Below are 18,582 nucleotides of genomic sequence, written 5' to 3'. Positions count from 1 at the left end.
TCTAGTGTAAATTATTAGAAAAAGAAGCAGAAGAAGAAGAAGAAGAAGAAGAAAAGAGGGAAAGGAAATATTTAGAAATACTTGAAAATGGAAAAAAATGGAAAAGAAGGTGAAAAGACGTGGAAAGCTTCGATTTTTCATACGCTACGCTGGTCCGTTTCTAAAATTTCCTGCTAACCAATCAATCGATCGATCAATGAAAGACAAGTTGACGAATGAAATAAATTTAGTTAAATATACGTCTAAATTTTATATAAATCATTAAAATCCTTACAGACAAACTTAAAAAACGAACTTACGTAATTATAAAAACTTCCCACTTGAATTCCGTTATTAAAACTTATTGTAAATTACTTCGTGTAATTGTGAAAAATATTCGACTCATTTTTATTCCCTTTTTTTCCTTCGTTAACTGTCACAAATTATTTTCATAAGAGTCGCATCATTTCTATTATTTTTGCTTTTGTATTCTGGATAAGAAAAAAATATACATACATATATTTATATTAATAATAAAAATTGAAAAACGATCAGATGACGGGTAGGAAGAAGGAAAGGTAAGAAAGTTTAACTATATTAGATTCGAATTTTGACCAAAAAAAAAAAAAAACGGAACAGATTTTTTAATAAACGAAAAAAAAAAAAGACAAACAATATCCTGCTTATAGAAATTGTCTCAAAAAATTTGAAATGTGATCGCAAATTAATGTTTTCCACGCACTCCGCGAAATATGTATTAACAACTAATTGTAAGCGTAGTTATTCTGCCGACGCCTGATCTATCATATGATTGGTTTAAATTATTCTAAATAATAAAAATAAAAAATTAATTTATAGTATATCGATACAGGATTAAAGTTTAAAGATTAATTCATGTGTATGTATAGAAATCTAGAGCCGTTTAATCAGTATTAAAGGAAATAAGGAAAAAAAGAAAATATAAAAACTACCGGCAACCGTTTGTTATGCAAATAAATGTATCTTGTACGATAAATTGTCCAGTGTAATCGAATCTTTGTTCCGTAATAGGAATTATTATATATGCAATAGAGACAAAAATAAAAATAAGAATGATAAATAAAAGGTATACTTATTGTTAGCGCATATCCTCAAGATGCTACAATATACTTAAAAATAATATATTATTATACATACAGGGTGTCTCTATTGTGACGTAGAAAAGTTTCAAGCTATATACAGTTATACAAATAAATAAATGTTGGTATAATCACCGTACAGTATACAGTAGAGATGAGCAATTATATGTTATACGTAACGCACAAGATATAAATCGCCTGACATTTGAAAGAAGAATAAATATTAATAATAATAAAAGTAAAACAGAATATTGAAGAGAGAGAGAAATTTAGCTGACCGAAAAAAACCGATCTTTGAAAAGTTTAACCAATCAGCGTGATTATTAAAACCAGGCGATTTTTCGTGACATATCTGATTTTTGTGTAGAAAAAAGGAAAAATAAACCCCTGATAATCACATGTATTATAGTCTACACCCACCTACCCTGCACCAGGCAATAAACATTTAATAATAGTTACGAAATAAGTGTACCAGATGAAATTTTCAGTCACTTTCGAGACGGTGATTGTTTTAAAGGACCGTCGCAATACGTATATTCGACGAATACATGCAAATTTGTTTATTTGGTAATTATGTCGGAAAAACATAAAGCGGATAGTTCGCGTTTATTGCGAATTTCAAGGAACGGATCGTGGAAATCATATTAAGAAATGTAAATGGATGAATTAAATTTAATCCATAGCCTGCGAGATAATTGGCCAATTTTCAAAGAGCGGCGATGATATAAAGTTGGGTTATTTGGAAGAAGAATTTCCAAAAAAATTGCAATTGCAATTTTTCGTGTACTATAATAGTATTATACATATACGATATATATATAAAATATATTACCATTATTACCATTTTATCAAAGAACCGAATTTAGTAATCTTAAATACTCGATGTAAGTTAATTTTTTCGTTTCGTAAACACTGTACACCAATATATTATTGAAATGAGAATTTAAGGAAAAAGATCGAAAGACAAACCATTATTTGAAATAAAATTTCTAACTGTATAACATGTAACGCTGAGTTTTACTAATTTTCTCAACTATCAATCAATCGATCAATTCATCGGCACTCTTTACATATACTTCCATCCAAATATCTTATTCTCTGTAAATTAAAAATCTTTACGCTTTTATGCGTGTCTTTACCCCAGCAGCAGCGCTATTCGTACGCCATATTTGTTTCGACGCGTTTTCATGGCGAAAATATTCGACGTTTCGAGCAACAAATGTATGCAAAGATGGTGCAAATCTTTCTATCCGTCGGTGCGTCTTCCCTCCAATAAAAAAAACCGAAATATCTGAACAGAAGAAGACGATACAACCGTTACAAAATGCGAGGTGAAGGTCCGTCGTCGTATCTGCGATCGTATTATTGTTTTCTAACCTAATTCACCGGCTTCTCGGTTTTTTTTCTCGAGTAAACAATCTTCCAGCCGTCGATATTATCGCGACTTGAATACGAATAAAGCAAGGCTTCTTCTATTTTGCCGTAGTACCTAATTCTGTAAAAATTATGTGACATTTGACGGGTGAGTAAAAATGTACCTCAGAAAGTGAGAAAATTAGCTTGTCGAAAGCGACGAGGTTTTAAGGATGAACGGAATTGAAAGTTATTGGTACCCACAGAAAAAAAAAAAAAAATCATCGTTTGAAAAATCTTCCGATCCAAACGGTTCTTCCTTAATCGGTGCATCCCTCAGTCGATAAGGAAGAAAGAAAAAGGTTCCCTTAACGAGGAAAAGGAGAGAAAAATGATGGTTCGAAGCGCGAAACGAATCCGAAGAACGGTTATAAATGCTTCGAAGAGGCGCAGCAGGTATAATGGATACATGATTGTTACAGGTAGGTACGAACTGTGAGCCGGATGCGCGCGCAATCGGCAACAGGTAAAAGTCGCGGTCTTGCCGCAGGTGTAGGCGAAGGGGGAGTTTTGACTCCTGGTGGGAGTCAACCTGACCGGCATTTTGGCCTCTGCCGAGAGGCTCGCGCACCCAACACCGATCGACAGTTCTACACAGCCAGTCGAAATGTTCGGGCAAATTGTTGTACCAGACGGCGATTTTCGCCCTTTTATTCGTCGAGTTGCGCGCGATTGACGCGGAATCACCGAATACGTGCGAATCGGTGAACGCGAGTAGACCACCGATATTTTCGGTGGGTGAAAGTCCGCGGTGTGTTTCTGTGAATTTTCCCTTCTTTAGCTGTTTTTTTTTTTTCCCCCTCACACATATATTTTCTACAATTTTCAGGTGAGTAACGTTCAAAGATAATTGTATGGGAATCAATTTTTTCTTTTTTTTTCTTTTTTTTTTCTCTTTGAATTTTTTGAAATTTGAAACCGCGAAGCAAGGGTGGAATCGGAATCTAGGCGAAAGTTGGAGCAATTATTTGGATTCGAAATCGTGCTTCAATATTAAGGGTCAAAAATTCTGAGCAACTTCTTCCTTTCACTTGATGAAGTTTTAATTTTTAAATAGATTTAAAAAAAGATATTTCGCAGCCTGAATTTTAAAGTCTGAAAATTGTACGTACCCGGATTGTCTTCACGCGCCAATTTATAACCCCGCGAAAGGTTTAAATTAACGTATTTTGATTCACGTTTGCGTTTCGAGTGCACGATAGGCAGTGATTTATATAATATTTTCTCGATGCTCTTGAATTAATGTTTGCGTAGCTGCAGAATTGAGTCTTTGCATAAGTACGAGCTGGTTATCGTACTCAGGTATATATTACGGAGTATAGCAAGTTTGCAGTGACTTCACTGTATATTCTCAGAGGAACTCCTTTTCAAACCAGTCGAACGACATTCCTATACCGATTCAAGCCTTCGTCTTGCCTCTGTGGATAATTTTTACACTGAAAGTATAATGTATAGGTGTATAAACGGAGAACGACCGTACCTGTAGCTTATTAGACAAAACTTCCAAGACAGCATATACCGGTTTGAAATATCGGTGAATATACGAATAAAGTTTCATTTTCAAGAATTATCGCTGATCCAGCTATCGATGCTTCGTTTCGAATTAAAAATTGTTAAAAATCTGTTAGGTTCGTTAAATTTCACTCAGCGATGCCTGATTTTATTCAGAATACTCCTTTCTAAAGGGTTACGAGTGAAACAGATTTACTTTTTTACAATACTCGATTCAATACTCGCTATTTTTTTATCATTATATCAATATCTGTCCAATGTTGTAAAATTAGATATTCAACGATACCAACGTGATGGAAAAAAGAGATTCAGTCAATTTGTAGAAATTGGTCCTGGGAGTCAAATGCACCATTCTAAAGTGAAACCTGCAAGTTTTCTTCTTTTTTTTTTTTGTAACCATTATGAAGTGACTTTAAACGAAGCATCCTTTCCTTTATAATTCTTGTATATTCCGTTATAAATATTTTCAAAGAGTTTTACGTAGCTGAAACGTAATGATTTAACAAATCCTGAACGTACGGCGATCTCGTAATAAATTACCGACTGAAACGCGTTTAAACATTAGTCGAACTCTTTCATTTTTGACATCCTTGTGTAAACAAATTGGCCAATACAAATTGATAATCAGCATCTGCGTCGATTATACACGTGAAAATAAATTAACCGGGTTATTGCTACAGACTGCATTTACCTTCTCTGGGTGCGTAACTAATTACCTGTCCGTCGTTTCCGGTCTCCTTATTCACACGCGTTTCAAAGTGTGTTCAGTTACATTAACGAAGTTAGAACGAACAACGCGACGCAGCGAGCGTGAAGAGGAAACAATTCATCCAGCTTCTGAAAGCTCGATGTATCTTGAAATATATATAGGATAATAAAACGACCTGGAATTACAGGAGAAAGATAATTTCTGCCGGAAACTGTACAGGGAAAATTTTTGCCGCGTATAATAATTACCGCGAAATTGTTTCTCACGGTGCGAATCGATCATAGAATGTATCTCACAGCCGTGTTTTTCATCAAATTAATTACAACTGTAATACAAACGGCTTTGCGATAAAATGTTTTCGGTCACCTGATTATCACGATTGAGAAAACTGCGATCTGAATTAATCTTCGTTGCAAATTAATTACACAAATTCTTTATACAATTGTCCGATGATAAGATCAATAGATGTAATTTCCATTTTGCCAACTGAGATAAATTTCGTTTGTTACAGTAACTAGAAAAATTGAGTAAAACGGGTATCGTTAAAAAAAAACTCTTTGAATATTGTTGGAATTACGAAAAACGAGGTACCCGTAAACATTTTGCGCTATCAGTTTTTGTCAGCGAAGCTTATAACCCGCGATAATTTTCTTGCCTCGAGTTTCTCGCCGCGCAACGCGTTGTTACAAGATTCTAAATTTTTCCTCGATACACGGTCGAAATTGCACAATGTAACCGTAAACGCGAACACGTGCATGCATTCGATATGCACAACGAAGTTATCGCCAAGTCGCAATAGCTTCGCGCATCGCGTTTTGCGCGATCGAGATAAATTAGCGGAGCCGGGAAACAATAACTGTTATTGCAAAATAATATTAGCGAAAACGCGATAAGCGACAGCGAGGAACGGCGCTTGCTTCTAATACCGAAAATCGATTTGCGATCGGCAAAAATTATGGATGGGCTATTACTACGCATGCGAATTGGCCGAAATAGAGTTTTGCAGTAATAGGTACCGTAAATAAGGCAACTTTCCAATTACGGTTTGCTCGCCGCTGTTCGACCGTGCGGATTTACCGCTATCCGCAAACCGATTCCGGTCAGCCGGTCAATTCGATGAGTTTTCGACTCCTTTTCCGAGTCGAATATCCCGTGGAATAAGAAATTCACATCTCGTTGAGAAAACTTCGAGCCTTGATTAAAACCTGTAACGGATTCGTAGAAAATCGAGTTCGCCAATTATCGTATTACTGTGAGAAATAATTGATTGAAATTTGTGAGAAAAATAATTCGATATATATATATATAACGTCGTCATCGTCAATTTTAACACGGATGTTTTTCGCCGATTCCGGATATCTATCTTTTCTCGCCTCTCGAGTCATTCTTAAATGAATTCTTCCGATGCTTCGCGAGAACGGTGATGATAATGATAATGATACACGATATTCGCATAATACGTGTATAATAACAGCGTGAGGCGATTAAAAAATAAATAAACAAAACTCGCTACGTCGGAATGTTTCTTTTTTCCTGCCTCGTTGTTTTCTCAATATACTTCTTTCTACGCCAAACGCGTTGTAATACAATAACATAAATGTTACGCTAACATATGGTTGTGTAAATTTTTTCTGCTTCTTCTTCTTCCATACTGTTAAATATGCACAATGTCTTCTGTATTATCGTTACTGCGAGAACCGTTTAACGTACATTGTTCAAAGACTCTAATATCAGGCATGTATACGCGTGTTTCGCGGTACATGGCGCAAGACTTTTAATTCTTTTCAAATTCTTCTTAATTACACGCATCATAGGCGCAGTTTTTCATATTCATGGTTATACATATAGCGATGACTTCATTACAACTTGTAATTATTCCTCCGTACGTCATACTTGGAGATTATTTCCATTTACTTCGAAGCGCTGTGTACAATTGAATTTTGGACGATAAAATAAGTTAACAATTGAATGAAATTGACACGAATCAACGCGTTGGATTTCTTTTCAATATCGTTCACACTGAACGAAGTAAAGAACCGAATTACAAATCTCGCCGATCGTCGCGTCCGCTTTTTTTACACTCCCTAATTATTTCTCTCGCGATCTTATCGCGCGCTTTGCTATTCACCGAATTATTCAATCCCCAGGTGCATTGTTCAGAAAATACTTCGTCCAGTCGCTAAACGCAAGAATCGACCCTAAGGTGAGATACACCCTCAGTGTGGAAGTAGAGCCACAACTAATCGATGTTGCCGCAGAATTCCTTGTTAAAGTTGCACGACGAAAAGCTTCGCTTTATTCTTTCTTGTCGTACAACTATATTACATAGGCGAGGACGTTTCTCAGGTAGAATTGCTGAAAAATTTATCAATTATTATGATGCATCATTTTTCTCCCAAGAAAAAAAAAATTTCTTTTTACCATCGTTTTATTACAGAACAATTATTAAATGCGATCGATTTATTTCAAGGGTTTTAAAAAAATGTGACGTACTTTGTATTAAATTTCTTGTTATTATTTCTCACCGCACAAATAATACACAACTGTTTTATATTTGTGTTTTGAATGAAAATAACTCCCACCTGACACGTTACGCAAGAGGTGGGATCTCCTAACCCGATTCCAGAGACCGCAAGGTGTCTGAACAGAATTTCTTTTTTCCGTCCCCTCTTCATCGACGTCCTGTAGGTTCAACAAAAGCGCGAGATTCCTGAACCGGTTTAGGAGGGATCGAAAAAGGTTGCGTGAGCTGTAAACACTAAACTCTAACTCGAAAATCGAACTCGAAGTGTTTATTTGGTTAAATTTTGTACATATTATTTTCTTTGTCAAAACAATTTTCCTGCGGTAATTTTCGGTAGATTAAAAAAAAAAAAAAAAAAATCCGACGTTCCTGTTTCACTTTACATCATTCTAATGAGAAAATTTCTCTTTGTTTATGATTTTAGAATGATATCTGGAACGAACATGGATCCACCGAGAAACGTACCGTTCGATTATAGTTAGTGAATTTGAATTGAAACGTAGTAAATTGGTGTCTAATTTCTTTTCAAATACATACATAAAATACTCTAAAGTTCGTGAAATCGAAGGATTGAATATCGTTTTTTTTTTTTTTTTTCAATTTTCTCCTACCGTCAAGAAAGAGAAGAAGACTAAAAAGAAAGTAAAAGAGCGAGAAAGTAAAATGATCGAGAGTCATTAAAAGCCGATTCGGAATCCTGAACTTTGCTGATTTCTACCATTGGTAAAAAGAAAAGTAATTTTCCTTTCGCGACACTGCTAAAGAAGAAACAAAGATGTTCTACAACCACGTCGCAGTTCTCGGACTTTTCGTCCTCTGCTCTGCCCAATCGACGATAAGACCTGGAGGCAGGATGTGCGGCACAATGCAATGCTTACCGAACGAATATTGCAGCACGTTCGACAGCCAATGTCAGACATGTGCGAAAATTTGCGATCCGACAACTCACAATCACGACCTGCCGAAATGCACGGCTCACTGTCAAGGTAAGTCCAACTAGGACGTTTCAAAAAACAAAATTAAAAGACTGAGAAAAATTTCATTTCTTACAGTAACTAGAAAAATTCAGTAAAACGGGTATCGTTAAAAAAAAAACAATATTCTTCGATTGTGGTAAAAGATGAAAATGGTTGACCGGAACTAAAAATCTCTCGCTAGAATCGCTGGTCATCGATAACTTTCCGAACACCCGGTACGTGGGCTGGATCTCCTTTCGGTGAAAAAACATTTCGACAAGGAGGCTCTCTTTTCGCCGACTATCTCCTACGCGCAGGTAGAAAAAACGAGGATAGTCATTACGACACAGCCTCGTTTTCGGACCTCCGTGTCCTCGAATAACGTCGCTTCAACCTGTTGCACGGAGTTTTGCTTTAGCCGAATAAGACTTCCAGGATTACCCTTGGAAGATCGGTTCCTATCCCGCGTGCTCCCCGATCCTGTTATTCTCATCCCTTGAACGAGCGGTCGAGCCGGTTTATTCGGAAGAATTTTACCGTCCGAGGCAAAACCAGATTTTTACCTCATCCTTTTCTACCTGTCGTCGTCGTCTGTGCGAACGAAGAGGTTTCGAACGGTGACGAAGATAACGCCACGCGTTTTTTCTATCGCGCAACTCGCGCAGTCCTTATTGTTTAAAGCACCTTAACTTTGCCACTTACACATTCGGCACGTAAGTTGGCAGCCTGCCTATCACCGACAGTGAGTCACTCGCTGTAACTCTTGGCTGATTACGATTCTGTGGTTTGCATAATTTGGCGTCAGGCTTATTTGTCACCGTCGGTTTTCCACTCCTCTCCGTTTGTTGGTGCGCTTCGCGATGTATCTACGGTAGGGGGGTTCGAAAGAAGGACCTTTTTTTGAGATTTCGCTCTTCGCCTTTTCACTAGAAAAAAAATAAAATAAAATAAAATAACAAGAAGAAAAAAGTTTTTTTTCTTACAACTGCCTCGACGATGTTGAAATTTCGACAAAAAGATTATTTTCAGGAACTTCAAAATTGACACATGTTTAAATTACTTCGTTGGCTGTGTTTTGCATGACGAAACGAAAGTTTTTGTAAAATCTGAGATGTGTAGAAATTTTTTTAACTTTCAAATATCAAGATACTTGACTGATATTTATTTTTCTCGTTGATTTATAGCAATCAAGAAGCTGAAGCGAAACTGGAGGAGTGTGAACCAATATTGAGTACTGCCATATCGAATTATTAATTTGTTCTTTAAAGACTTTGGTTGGAAAAAAATTAGTTTTTACAAATTACAAGATAGATTTTTCGGTACTAAAAACAATCACACTAGTCTGAGATTTTACAAAAACCTTTGTTTCGTCATGCAAAAATTTAGCCACAGAAGGATGTAAAGATGTCTCAATTTTGAAATTCCCGAAAATGGCCTTTTTAAAAAATTCAACGTCGTCGAGGCAGTGGTGAAAAATTTTTTTCACCCCAGCCCAAATTGCTTGAGCTATTTTCGACGGAAAAAGTACAAGAATCTCGGAGAAGAGCGATATCTGAAAAAAAAGGTCCTTTTGTAAACCGCCCTAATGTACAGTTTCTTCTTTTCGCGGCTCGTTTAACTTCTTTCCAGCTTATTTTACCGGCGTAGTATCTTTCCGATCCTTTGTTCCAACTGTACCACGGATAACCTGCAATATAGTTAGACGCTAAAAACTAACACGCCCATCTATTTAATATACATTTCGTGACATAGATGTATTAAAAAATATCCAGAAGACACGTTACGCGTCATTACTGAATAAATTTTTATCACAAGAAGTTTACCATTGTTAATAAAGAACGCTATCCACGCTGTTACATCTACTTCGAGAAGACCTCAGCGATATTAACGAGTCGACGATACGATCCTACCGACGACGAGACTTAATTTGCACAGTTGCTTCGTTCGGCACCGACCAGAAAAGCAAATATGGTACCGAAGGTCGTTTGATCGTGTCTCGATTCGATCTTAACGAACAGCCGCGACACTTTCGCAAGGTGTATTAATTACCAGGAACCAGTTCATTCCACCGAAGTTACAGTGATTGACGGGTAATAATTAAATCCGTCCGTGAAATTGACGAAAAGCCGGAGATTCTTGATGAATTTTTAACTTCCGCCGAAACACGCGAACGAGAAACGACTCGCAGGATTCTTTCTTGTTCTTGAAGTTTCGACGTAATTGCGAATGAAAATTTCTTCAATGGAGTTGGGAAAAAAAAATTGGAAACGCCTCCGTAATCACCTCGTGCGATTGTTCGTCGTTCGTTTTTACACTCGTTCGATCCTCCGACTGACTAACGATCTCTGAACTGAAACGGCGATCGGTTATACAAGAGTTTGTAAATGCTTTTGCAGCCAGGATAGGCAGCCAAGTCCCAAGTACGTTGACTTTGCACTTGACTGTCCAACCGACTCTTACCACAAGGTGATGACTCATCGTCACCATCTATTCCCGCTAGCTTTTTCCTCCGCTTCTTCTTCTTCTTCTTCTTCTTCTCCGTGTCGTTTCACTCGAACCGATCCGACCGGATGACCGACATCGACCATCGACGAGCATCCGTCGCCTCCGATGAAGCCTTTGGACATCAGCGTGCAACTGCGGTGTCGACTAACGCTGTTTGCTACTTGTTTCATCCCTTCTTTTTCGTTGGAAAAAAAGTTGAAAATGCCAGTGTTGAAGGATTGTACCCGATCAGGAGACCGAAAAAAACGATTATTCAAGGACATTTATTGAAGAGATGTTTCAATTTGTTGATATAAAAATTTATACACATATTGGGGTAACATTGAACTTCATTCTGAGCGAGATGTTTCTGGACTGGATCGTCCGAGATAAAAAACAAATAAGATTCAGTTATTATGAGGTATTATCTGGTCTCTAATCAAAGGACTGAGCACAACATTGATTTTTAACGAAACGGTGGCTTCTCAAAACAAAACTTCGATTTTCCATACAAATGTTTGCCTTAGTTTGTTTGCAAAGTGGAAAATATTTATCTACGAAAAAAAATCTTCGGTCAAGGACTGAAAAATATATCCATAAAGCTTGGGTAAAGCTTTATGGATATATTTGAGACTATTTGTCAGATCGACATGAAATTTTCTCTATACATACTTAAATATACGTACATTACGAGAGTGAAATTGCAAAAAAAATCGATTTTTGAAAAATCCTGTCTAGGTATAACCCCTTAAAAATATGACAAAAATTGGCTGGTGTCTGATACTAAAAAACAACTTTTGTGATCGATTCGAGAATTCAACATGAAAAAGTGTTACATCGACGCAAAAACTTTTCTTTTCGACGGGGTGAAGACTAATCCAAGAAGTTGATTCGGACTGGATAATTTCCCGGGTATTTTCACCCCTGTGAATTCGATCAGCTGCCACAGTTTTCCTTTCACTTTGCGCTCTCTGAGTCATCGTCAACGGTTAGCAAAGAAACCCCTTGGTTCCCCGTTCCAGGTTGCCAAGGGTGAATCGATCGACCTGAAAACGAACGGAAAATCTATGCCTTCGGTATGCAGACATTCCGACTCCCCGGTGCGGAGGGATCGAAACGGAAAAATTTCGCCACCGAACGCGGTCACTGACCGTGAAAATTCCTCTCTAAAAATCGCGATGATTCCCGTGGACTGATCGACTTTTTCTGGAATTCCAAAGAAAAGAATCTCGGGTGAACCGTTTCCGAACGAAAAAGCCGTAACAGCATGGTTTTCCACTGTCCGTGGAGAGAAAAAGCTCACGGACCGGAAAGAAGAATGCGAAGAAGAAAAAGATGCGATTCGTCAAACGCTATCGTCATTCGGAGCGTGTAAAACATTCAACGCTATCAACAGCTCGTGACGCCTTCGCGTATACAATAAATTCTTTCGAACGATTGTTGAGCACATTCGACCCATATTTTTCCTCGTCTATGACACGTATGCGCGGGTGTGTTTACCTATGTATGTAAAATGTACGATATACCGTCAAGCGTAAGGAATGGCAATCGAGTCACCTGCCATTGTTTGCAGCAGGTTGCTATCACAACTGGCAGAAGCAGCGCCTGCGCTCGGTTCGTTTTATCAACCGTTCCAAGTCTTACCAACTTTGCACGCTGTACTTCTATTAGTCGCTATTATACTCTCAGCTCCTTTCAAATTCGCCTTTACTTTCATTTGTATTCAAATTTTCATCACATAGAGAAGATGGGGACGAATTCGTGGAAAAAGGTAAGAAGTCTTACACTCGGTTTCGAGGTCTCGACTCTTCGGCGTTACTTCATTCTTCCGAAGGTTGGTGAACGTTCGCAAAGCGTTTCTTTCAAAATTTTTACCAACGAAACGAGGAGTTCTTCCGTTATTGTTTCGTGCCCATTATCCCGTAGCACAATTATCGATACGGACTGCTACTCCGATTTGTTTCGACTCAAATTTTTCGGGCCCGATTCGACACATTGACCCTGAAGAATGACTCGAGTTCAGCCTCGATCATCGGTCACGGTTTTCTGACCCCAATTTGTCACGCCTGGGTAGCAAATCCTGCAAGGCGTGCTTAGAAAGGATGCTGTGAAAAAGTGTTACTTTGAACCCCGAAGTGATTTCGTTGTTTTCTACGTCTCGATGATGACGGAAAAATTGTCATCGTTTCGGTTTTCCGCGAGCGGAAAGACACCCGAGCAGGTTTTGTTTCAACGAACCCGTTCTTATAAAACGTGTACGGTTGCTATCTCAACACGTTGAGTTCGCGACGCTGCATGCGAATAAGAAAAAAAAAAAAAAAAAAAACGAAGCTGAACAGGTTACGTAGAGTACACATAGTATCGGATGTCGCCGCAGGCGTTCCTCGTGTTGCACACGACGCAGACGAAAAGAGGAAGCGAGAAAATTTATATCGGTATCGGTGACAAGGGGCAAGAAATGATCGTGAATTTAAGGGTTTATACCTGGTCAGGAGGCCGAAAGAAACAGTTTTTGTAGGTTTTTCACGAAGAGGCTTTACGATTTATTGATATAAAAATTGATGTACATGTTTTTTTCACTCCCGATCGCTCCATCGAGGTCAACGCTCGTTAAATTTCCACCCTCGGAATTGTTGCCGGAGAAATCGGCCAGCCGAACGTCACTAGCCGCTGTTACCTCGGAGTCATTCACCTCTGTTGACGGTACTGCAACACTGGAGCCGCACCTAGAACGGCGGCCATTCGAGTCGAAAGAAAACGCCGGGAGACTCGAAGCTTCGTCGAGGGTCTGCCGTGTCTGTTTCTGGGCCCTGAAGTAAAACGATGTCTCTTTAGAATACACCCGCTGAAGAAGACTCGGCTCTTGTCTTCCGTTCCGCGGTGCGTGACTCGGGATTCAATGCCGATCGACGGTTGTGTTTGGACAGACTCGCGTTTACAAAAGAATCTGAATTTCCATTTATGCACGGACTTTCCCAGTAGTTACTACAAATTATCGCTATCGATTTAAACTTTCGCGAGACTTGGAAGTTCGCATTGGCTAGGTTGGAGCTTTTTTCTTTTTTTTCGACGAGCTCGATTCGGTCGTTAACCACATCCCGAGACGTTACTCAGATCCATTCTGATTATTTCGATGTCACGGTATGATTTTGCGATTGAGTTTTTGAAGAAAGATAATCGATGGAGCAATAAATCGATAGTGTAATTCATTTGCGCAGCGAGTGTCTTCACGAGGTTACAGAACATTCAGAAATGGTTGGTTCGAAACCAATTTGGTAACTGTTACTTAGAAAACAATTCTGATGAAATTTTTGAACCGTTATGACTAACCTACGATTCGTTGGACCATTCTAAAGGACGGAGAGAACCGACGGAAATGACAAATTCTTCAGTGAGAAATATTTCATTCATTACAGTAACTAGAAAGATTCAGTAAAACAGGTATCGTTAAAAAAACTGTTTGAATATTGTTGGACCGGAACTAAAAATTTCTCTCAGTGTTGTTTGCTCGGGAGCATATGATCCGACAATTTTCTAATTGTGTTTTTCTTTTATGTTTGCAGAGTATCTCCTCGACCAGCGTTACGTGCTGCGTAAAGAGCTGCTGGGGGAGGATCCGAACCTAAGAGGTGAGCTGCTCGCCAGCATGAGCTAAATATCAATTTATACACTCTCTAAGGTAGATGGTTCGTTATAAACACTGCGGTGTCTGACTCACCGTCGATATTTAACATTGTACCTGTATTATACCAACGAGCGAGCCCGCGTGCGTGCGTGCGAACAAATACCGGAGGTGAAAGGCAGCCTCGGCAGCGTCGCAATGGGAATGGAACCCATGGAAATTTATATTCCCGTAATACCGAGAGAGACGTAGTTGGATACTTGAAGAAGAGGAAAATATTACCCTGTAGCGTCGAGTCGGTGTTCAAAAGTTGTGGAAATTCCTCATTTTAACGATGAATCGACCGGTTTTGATTAGAAGTAGGGGAAAGATATCAAGCTGTATTTGAAAAATTTCAAATTTTTTATGTCTAAGCTTGTACAGTAATGTTCAACAATGCCTTGGCCTTACGACTAACTTGTTTACGATTTTACACGAATTATCTGACAACGACTCACATAATTATAACTCACATAAAACGCCAGTCATTGTCACGTAATTCGTATAGAATCGAACTCGCATTTTGTTTCGGACAGAAAACAAGTTAGCCGGAAGATCAAGGCTTTAATGAACATTACTGCAGGTCGTTCGAACTTTCTCCGACTCGTTACTTTTATATATTAGGAATGTTGTTTCATTCGTGCTCACTATCGAAAAGTTCCTCATCCTCAATTTTGACGAGACTTGAAACTTGGACAGTTCCTTTGTAGCCGCGGGGTTTCAAGGTCCGGGAAAACCAGCCTTGCGGCAATACGCATTCGATATTCACACAACGTCGTCGAGCAAGCTTACCTAGGACATACACGAGTGCAGTCGAACGTCATTAACTGTTCAAATATTGAGGAACGATGAAAATAACTCTTGGAAACAGGTATCCGTGACTTAATGATGAGCACACAAGGCGGTTAATCATTCCTCTTGAGCCGGAAGTTAATTTTCCTCGGAATAACGAAGGTCGCCCAGACTCCTCATGGAGCTTTGCTCCGCAAACACGTCGCTGTACCAAGCGTGCAAACTGCTCACACTACATACCTATATCTCTTATTAATTTTTGTTTTCGTTGCACGGAAGTCTCGACTCACGGTTTGCCGTCTGTTGTGTACAACCGTCCATATTAGCATATCGCAATTTCGCGCACGCGATATCAAGATCTTGTCTATGCAAATCAGACACGAAGCAGCTCTTATTGTTAGTCTGCAATGCAGGCCGTGATCCCGTCATTCCTAATTGCGATTTACTTATTATGAGTTCGGTTCGGGTTGCGACGCTGTTTGCCCCAACTAACTGTTCATCGATAGTCGATAATGAGGGTTCAAAACGCCTAAACGCATCGCATTCCCACAAGTGTATCAATTTAATCAAAATAGTATTTCGCAACGTGCGAAACAATTTGAAACCGGTGAAATATTGTCAAGACTCTTCAATACAGACTTTTGTCTATGTGTATGTGTACGAAAGATGAGGTTTTCAATAGCATAAGAGACCCATAATTTCAATTTTCAGCCGAAGTCCAACGACTGAAAAATCTGGTAACCATTACGCTGACGGTGACTTGTCTTGCGGTCCTCGTAGTGGCTTTGCTTTTGGTTTGGAAGTCTCAGCCGATAAAGAAGATCCGAAAATCGTGGCAGGGGGGACAGCTGAGCAAGAAATGGGTGAAGGTAAGCAGTTGATGACAGATTGGTTTTTTTTATAATGAAAATAAACACACTTGGAGCAGTCTGAACTTGACAGCTTTATTACTTATAGTTTCAACAAGACTTTAGAATTTTTTTATTAAAATTATTAAAAAATATATATATATATATATATATATATATATGGTGACACGGCGCATTATCATGTGATTTCGTTTTTCTTCCCCCCCCTCCCCCCACCCAGAAACCGACGAACAACAATCGAGTGCAAGACGACGTCGAGGTCGGTCAAAACCCGAAGCAGAATGGCCTGAAGTTGGCCATGCCGACGATAAGTGCGACCGTAGTTGCGCCGAGGAGCGAAGTCGGCGACGGTACTCCGAACACGACAAGCACCCCGCTCTCCAGGAGGCATCCCAGCGAAGACACGACCCTGGATTACGCCTACGACAATCAGGGGATGACCCCGAGTCCGGAAACCGTTCAACCGCGCACGAAACGCGAGAGTTCTTTCTAGACTTAACGGAGATGAAAAGTTGAAGAATTCAAATCTCCCGGGGTTCGATCGGGGACATCAAAAAATTGAACGATTCTTCGAGAGCATTCTGCAGTCCGTACTTACCGACCGAGTGAAATGTATCACTTGTTCTTTTGAAACCAAATACGGTTTTGCATATCTTTTTTCGGAATTTGGAATTTGGTATAAAGTTGTGCTATAATTGGTGGTATTTTCGCGTGAGTGATTATAGTCAAAATAAGTCACATTTCACTCGGTCGGTAAGGACTGACTTTTTATGCGGAAAAAGAAATTGTCGAATAAAAGAGGCGGACGGGTAAATATTCGTTCCTCGACATTCTTTAGCATGTGCGGTGCGCACTGTTTTTTTTTTTTTTTTCTCTCTTTTTTGTACAATATTTTATAAAAGGGAAATTTCGTTTTTACCCACGCGGTGTTTTCACCCGTTTGTTGATTTATTTTTCCTGTGTAATATACTTACGTGCACAGAGTCGCTCTTCTCAACTTTGCTCAACAAGTTTGACAAAGCGCAGCTGTCAGGGACAGTATTGCGAAAACGTCAATTTGTTACTTCGTGTTTTCGATTTTATACGGACTTTCCGAAATCCTTTTAAAATTACCATATTCGCGCTAATGAAAGAAATCACTTAGAAGCAAATAAAAAAAAAAAATAAAAGCAAAAACAAAGCAGATTGTCACTGTTTATAAGAATTCATTTTGTTTCTTGTGAACAAAAAAAAAAAAAAAAAAAAAAAACAAGAAAAGTTGACAATTTTTGTGATATTCTGTGAAGATGTGAAAATATTGTAACAATTGTAGTATTAAATTAATGAAACTATATCAGTTAAAATTAAATCACCTGAAATTCTGTGCGTAATATAACATTAGCTGCAGTAAATAGGTATAGAAAACGAGTGAGATTTTCATTTAAAAATAAGATTCTAATCACTTTGGAGACATGCGTGTATTTTCTATCTCATAGACAGCGTTAGATATTTTTACGGATGTATTTAAAAAATAAGTATTATTCGTATCTTCTAGATATTACGTTAATATTGTTATTATATAGGATATGATAAGTGTGACTGCGATGCAGTGAATATAGAACCGTGCGGCTGTGTGACTTAAATATTTGATTGACTAGGTATTGAAGCCTAAGACGAACTTAAGAGCAATATTTTAGTACACGTAGGTATAAATACAACAACTTGACTGTCTTTTTTTTTTTTTTTTACAGTTGAATAATATAGTCTTAACGATACTGTTGATAACCAATTTTTCTATCGCGTATCACCGTCTCTGTAACGTAGATCAGGCTGACGGCGTTATTTCTTTATTCGACTTTCCTTAACTTCTTCTCTTCGTTGATCACTTCCTAAAAGTATCGTAACCTTATCAGCCATTCCGTCCATGAAAGGCCTTAGTAGCATTCGCGTACAAATACGTACGGCTTGCATAGGGGAATTTCATAATTTCGCGTCACTTGACAGAATCTGCCTTAGAACCGCCGCTGGAAGCTCAATGAACCCTTTCGTACCTCTTCGTTCGCTGTAAAGTACCTTCTACGCTCAAAGTAACGCTCAAAATCACTTGGTGTCTATGCGAAAATGAAAAACAAAAAAAAAAAAAAAAAAAACAAAAACAACCAAAACTGCTCAACGTAACCATGTTTCGTTATAGTCGATACTTATGCTCAAATCGTTGTACAAACGCGTTATTCCAGCCTTTACTTTGAACGTTAAATTTTTCCAATTTTTATACAATGGTATTAAATGACAAGAATAATCCGAGGATAAGAGAAAGTTGAAAAGTTAATGATTAATTCAACATCGTGCCTTTTACTCGTGTCGTTACGGTGCCTTTGATGCGTTGTCGTTGACGTTTTATTACGAAATTCCCCTTAGTTTTTAATCAGTTCCATTCACGATATTTAAGCAGTATATATTATCTAATAAATTATATATACATCTTGAAAGTATGTATTGTAAGTCTATCGCTTCTATGAATTATTCACCGTAGATTTAAGTGATTTTTGGTCCAATTTTTTTGAGACCAATGTCTTCCAGAATTGA

General features: G+C 38.4%; 1 protein-coding gene across 1 annotated transcript; it reads left to right on the top strand.

Annotated features, from left to right (window-relative positions):
- Positions 1-3,074: 3,074 nt before the first annotated feature.
- LOC124217435 (protein grindelwald) lies at positions 3,075-18,161 on the top strand. The gene is made up of 5 exons (XM_046623004.2): positions 3,075-3,339; positions 7,680-8,241; positions 14,259-14,324; positions 15,860-16,017; positions 16,238-18,161. The coding sequence occupies exons 2-5, from the start codon at positions 8,031-8,033 to the stop codon at positions 16,508-16,510; spliced, it is 708 nt and encodes a 235-aa protein (XP_046478960.1). The 5' UTR covers positions 3,075-3,339; positions 7,680-8,030; the 3' UTR covers positions 16,511-18,161.
- Positions 18,162-18,582: the final 421 nt, after the last annotated feature.

This window comes from Neodiprion pinetum, chromosome 4 (assembly GCF_021155775.2).
Source record: "Neodiprion pinetum isolate iyNeoPine1 chromosome 4, iyNeoPine1.2, whole genome shotgun sequence".
Classification (NCBI taxonomy): domain Eukaryota; kingdom Metazoa; phylum Arthropoda; class Insecta; order Hymenoptera; family Diprionidae; genus Neodiprion; species Neodiprion pinetum.
This window is presented reverse-complemented; position numbering and strand designations above follow the sequence as displayed.

What these genes read in the sequence shown, in the direction of transcription:
- LOC124217435 (XM_046623004.2), top strand. Translation starts at nt 8,031, where the DNA reads ATGTTCTACAACCACGTCGCAGTTCTCGGACTTTTCGTCCTCTGCTCT. An exon ending in ATGCACGGCTCACTGTCAAG is followed by an intron (nt 8,242 to 14,258) that starts GTAAGTCCAACT and finishes TTATGTTTGCAG; the next exon opens with AGTATCTCCTCGACCAGCGT. An exon ending in GGAGGATCCGAACCTAAGAG is followed by an intron (nt 14,325 to 15,859) that starts GTGAGCTGCTCG and finishes TTCAATTTTCAG; the next exon opens with CCGAAGTCCAACGACTGAAA.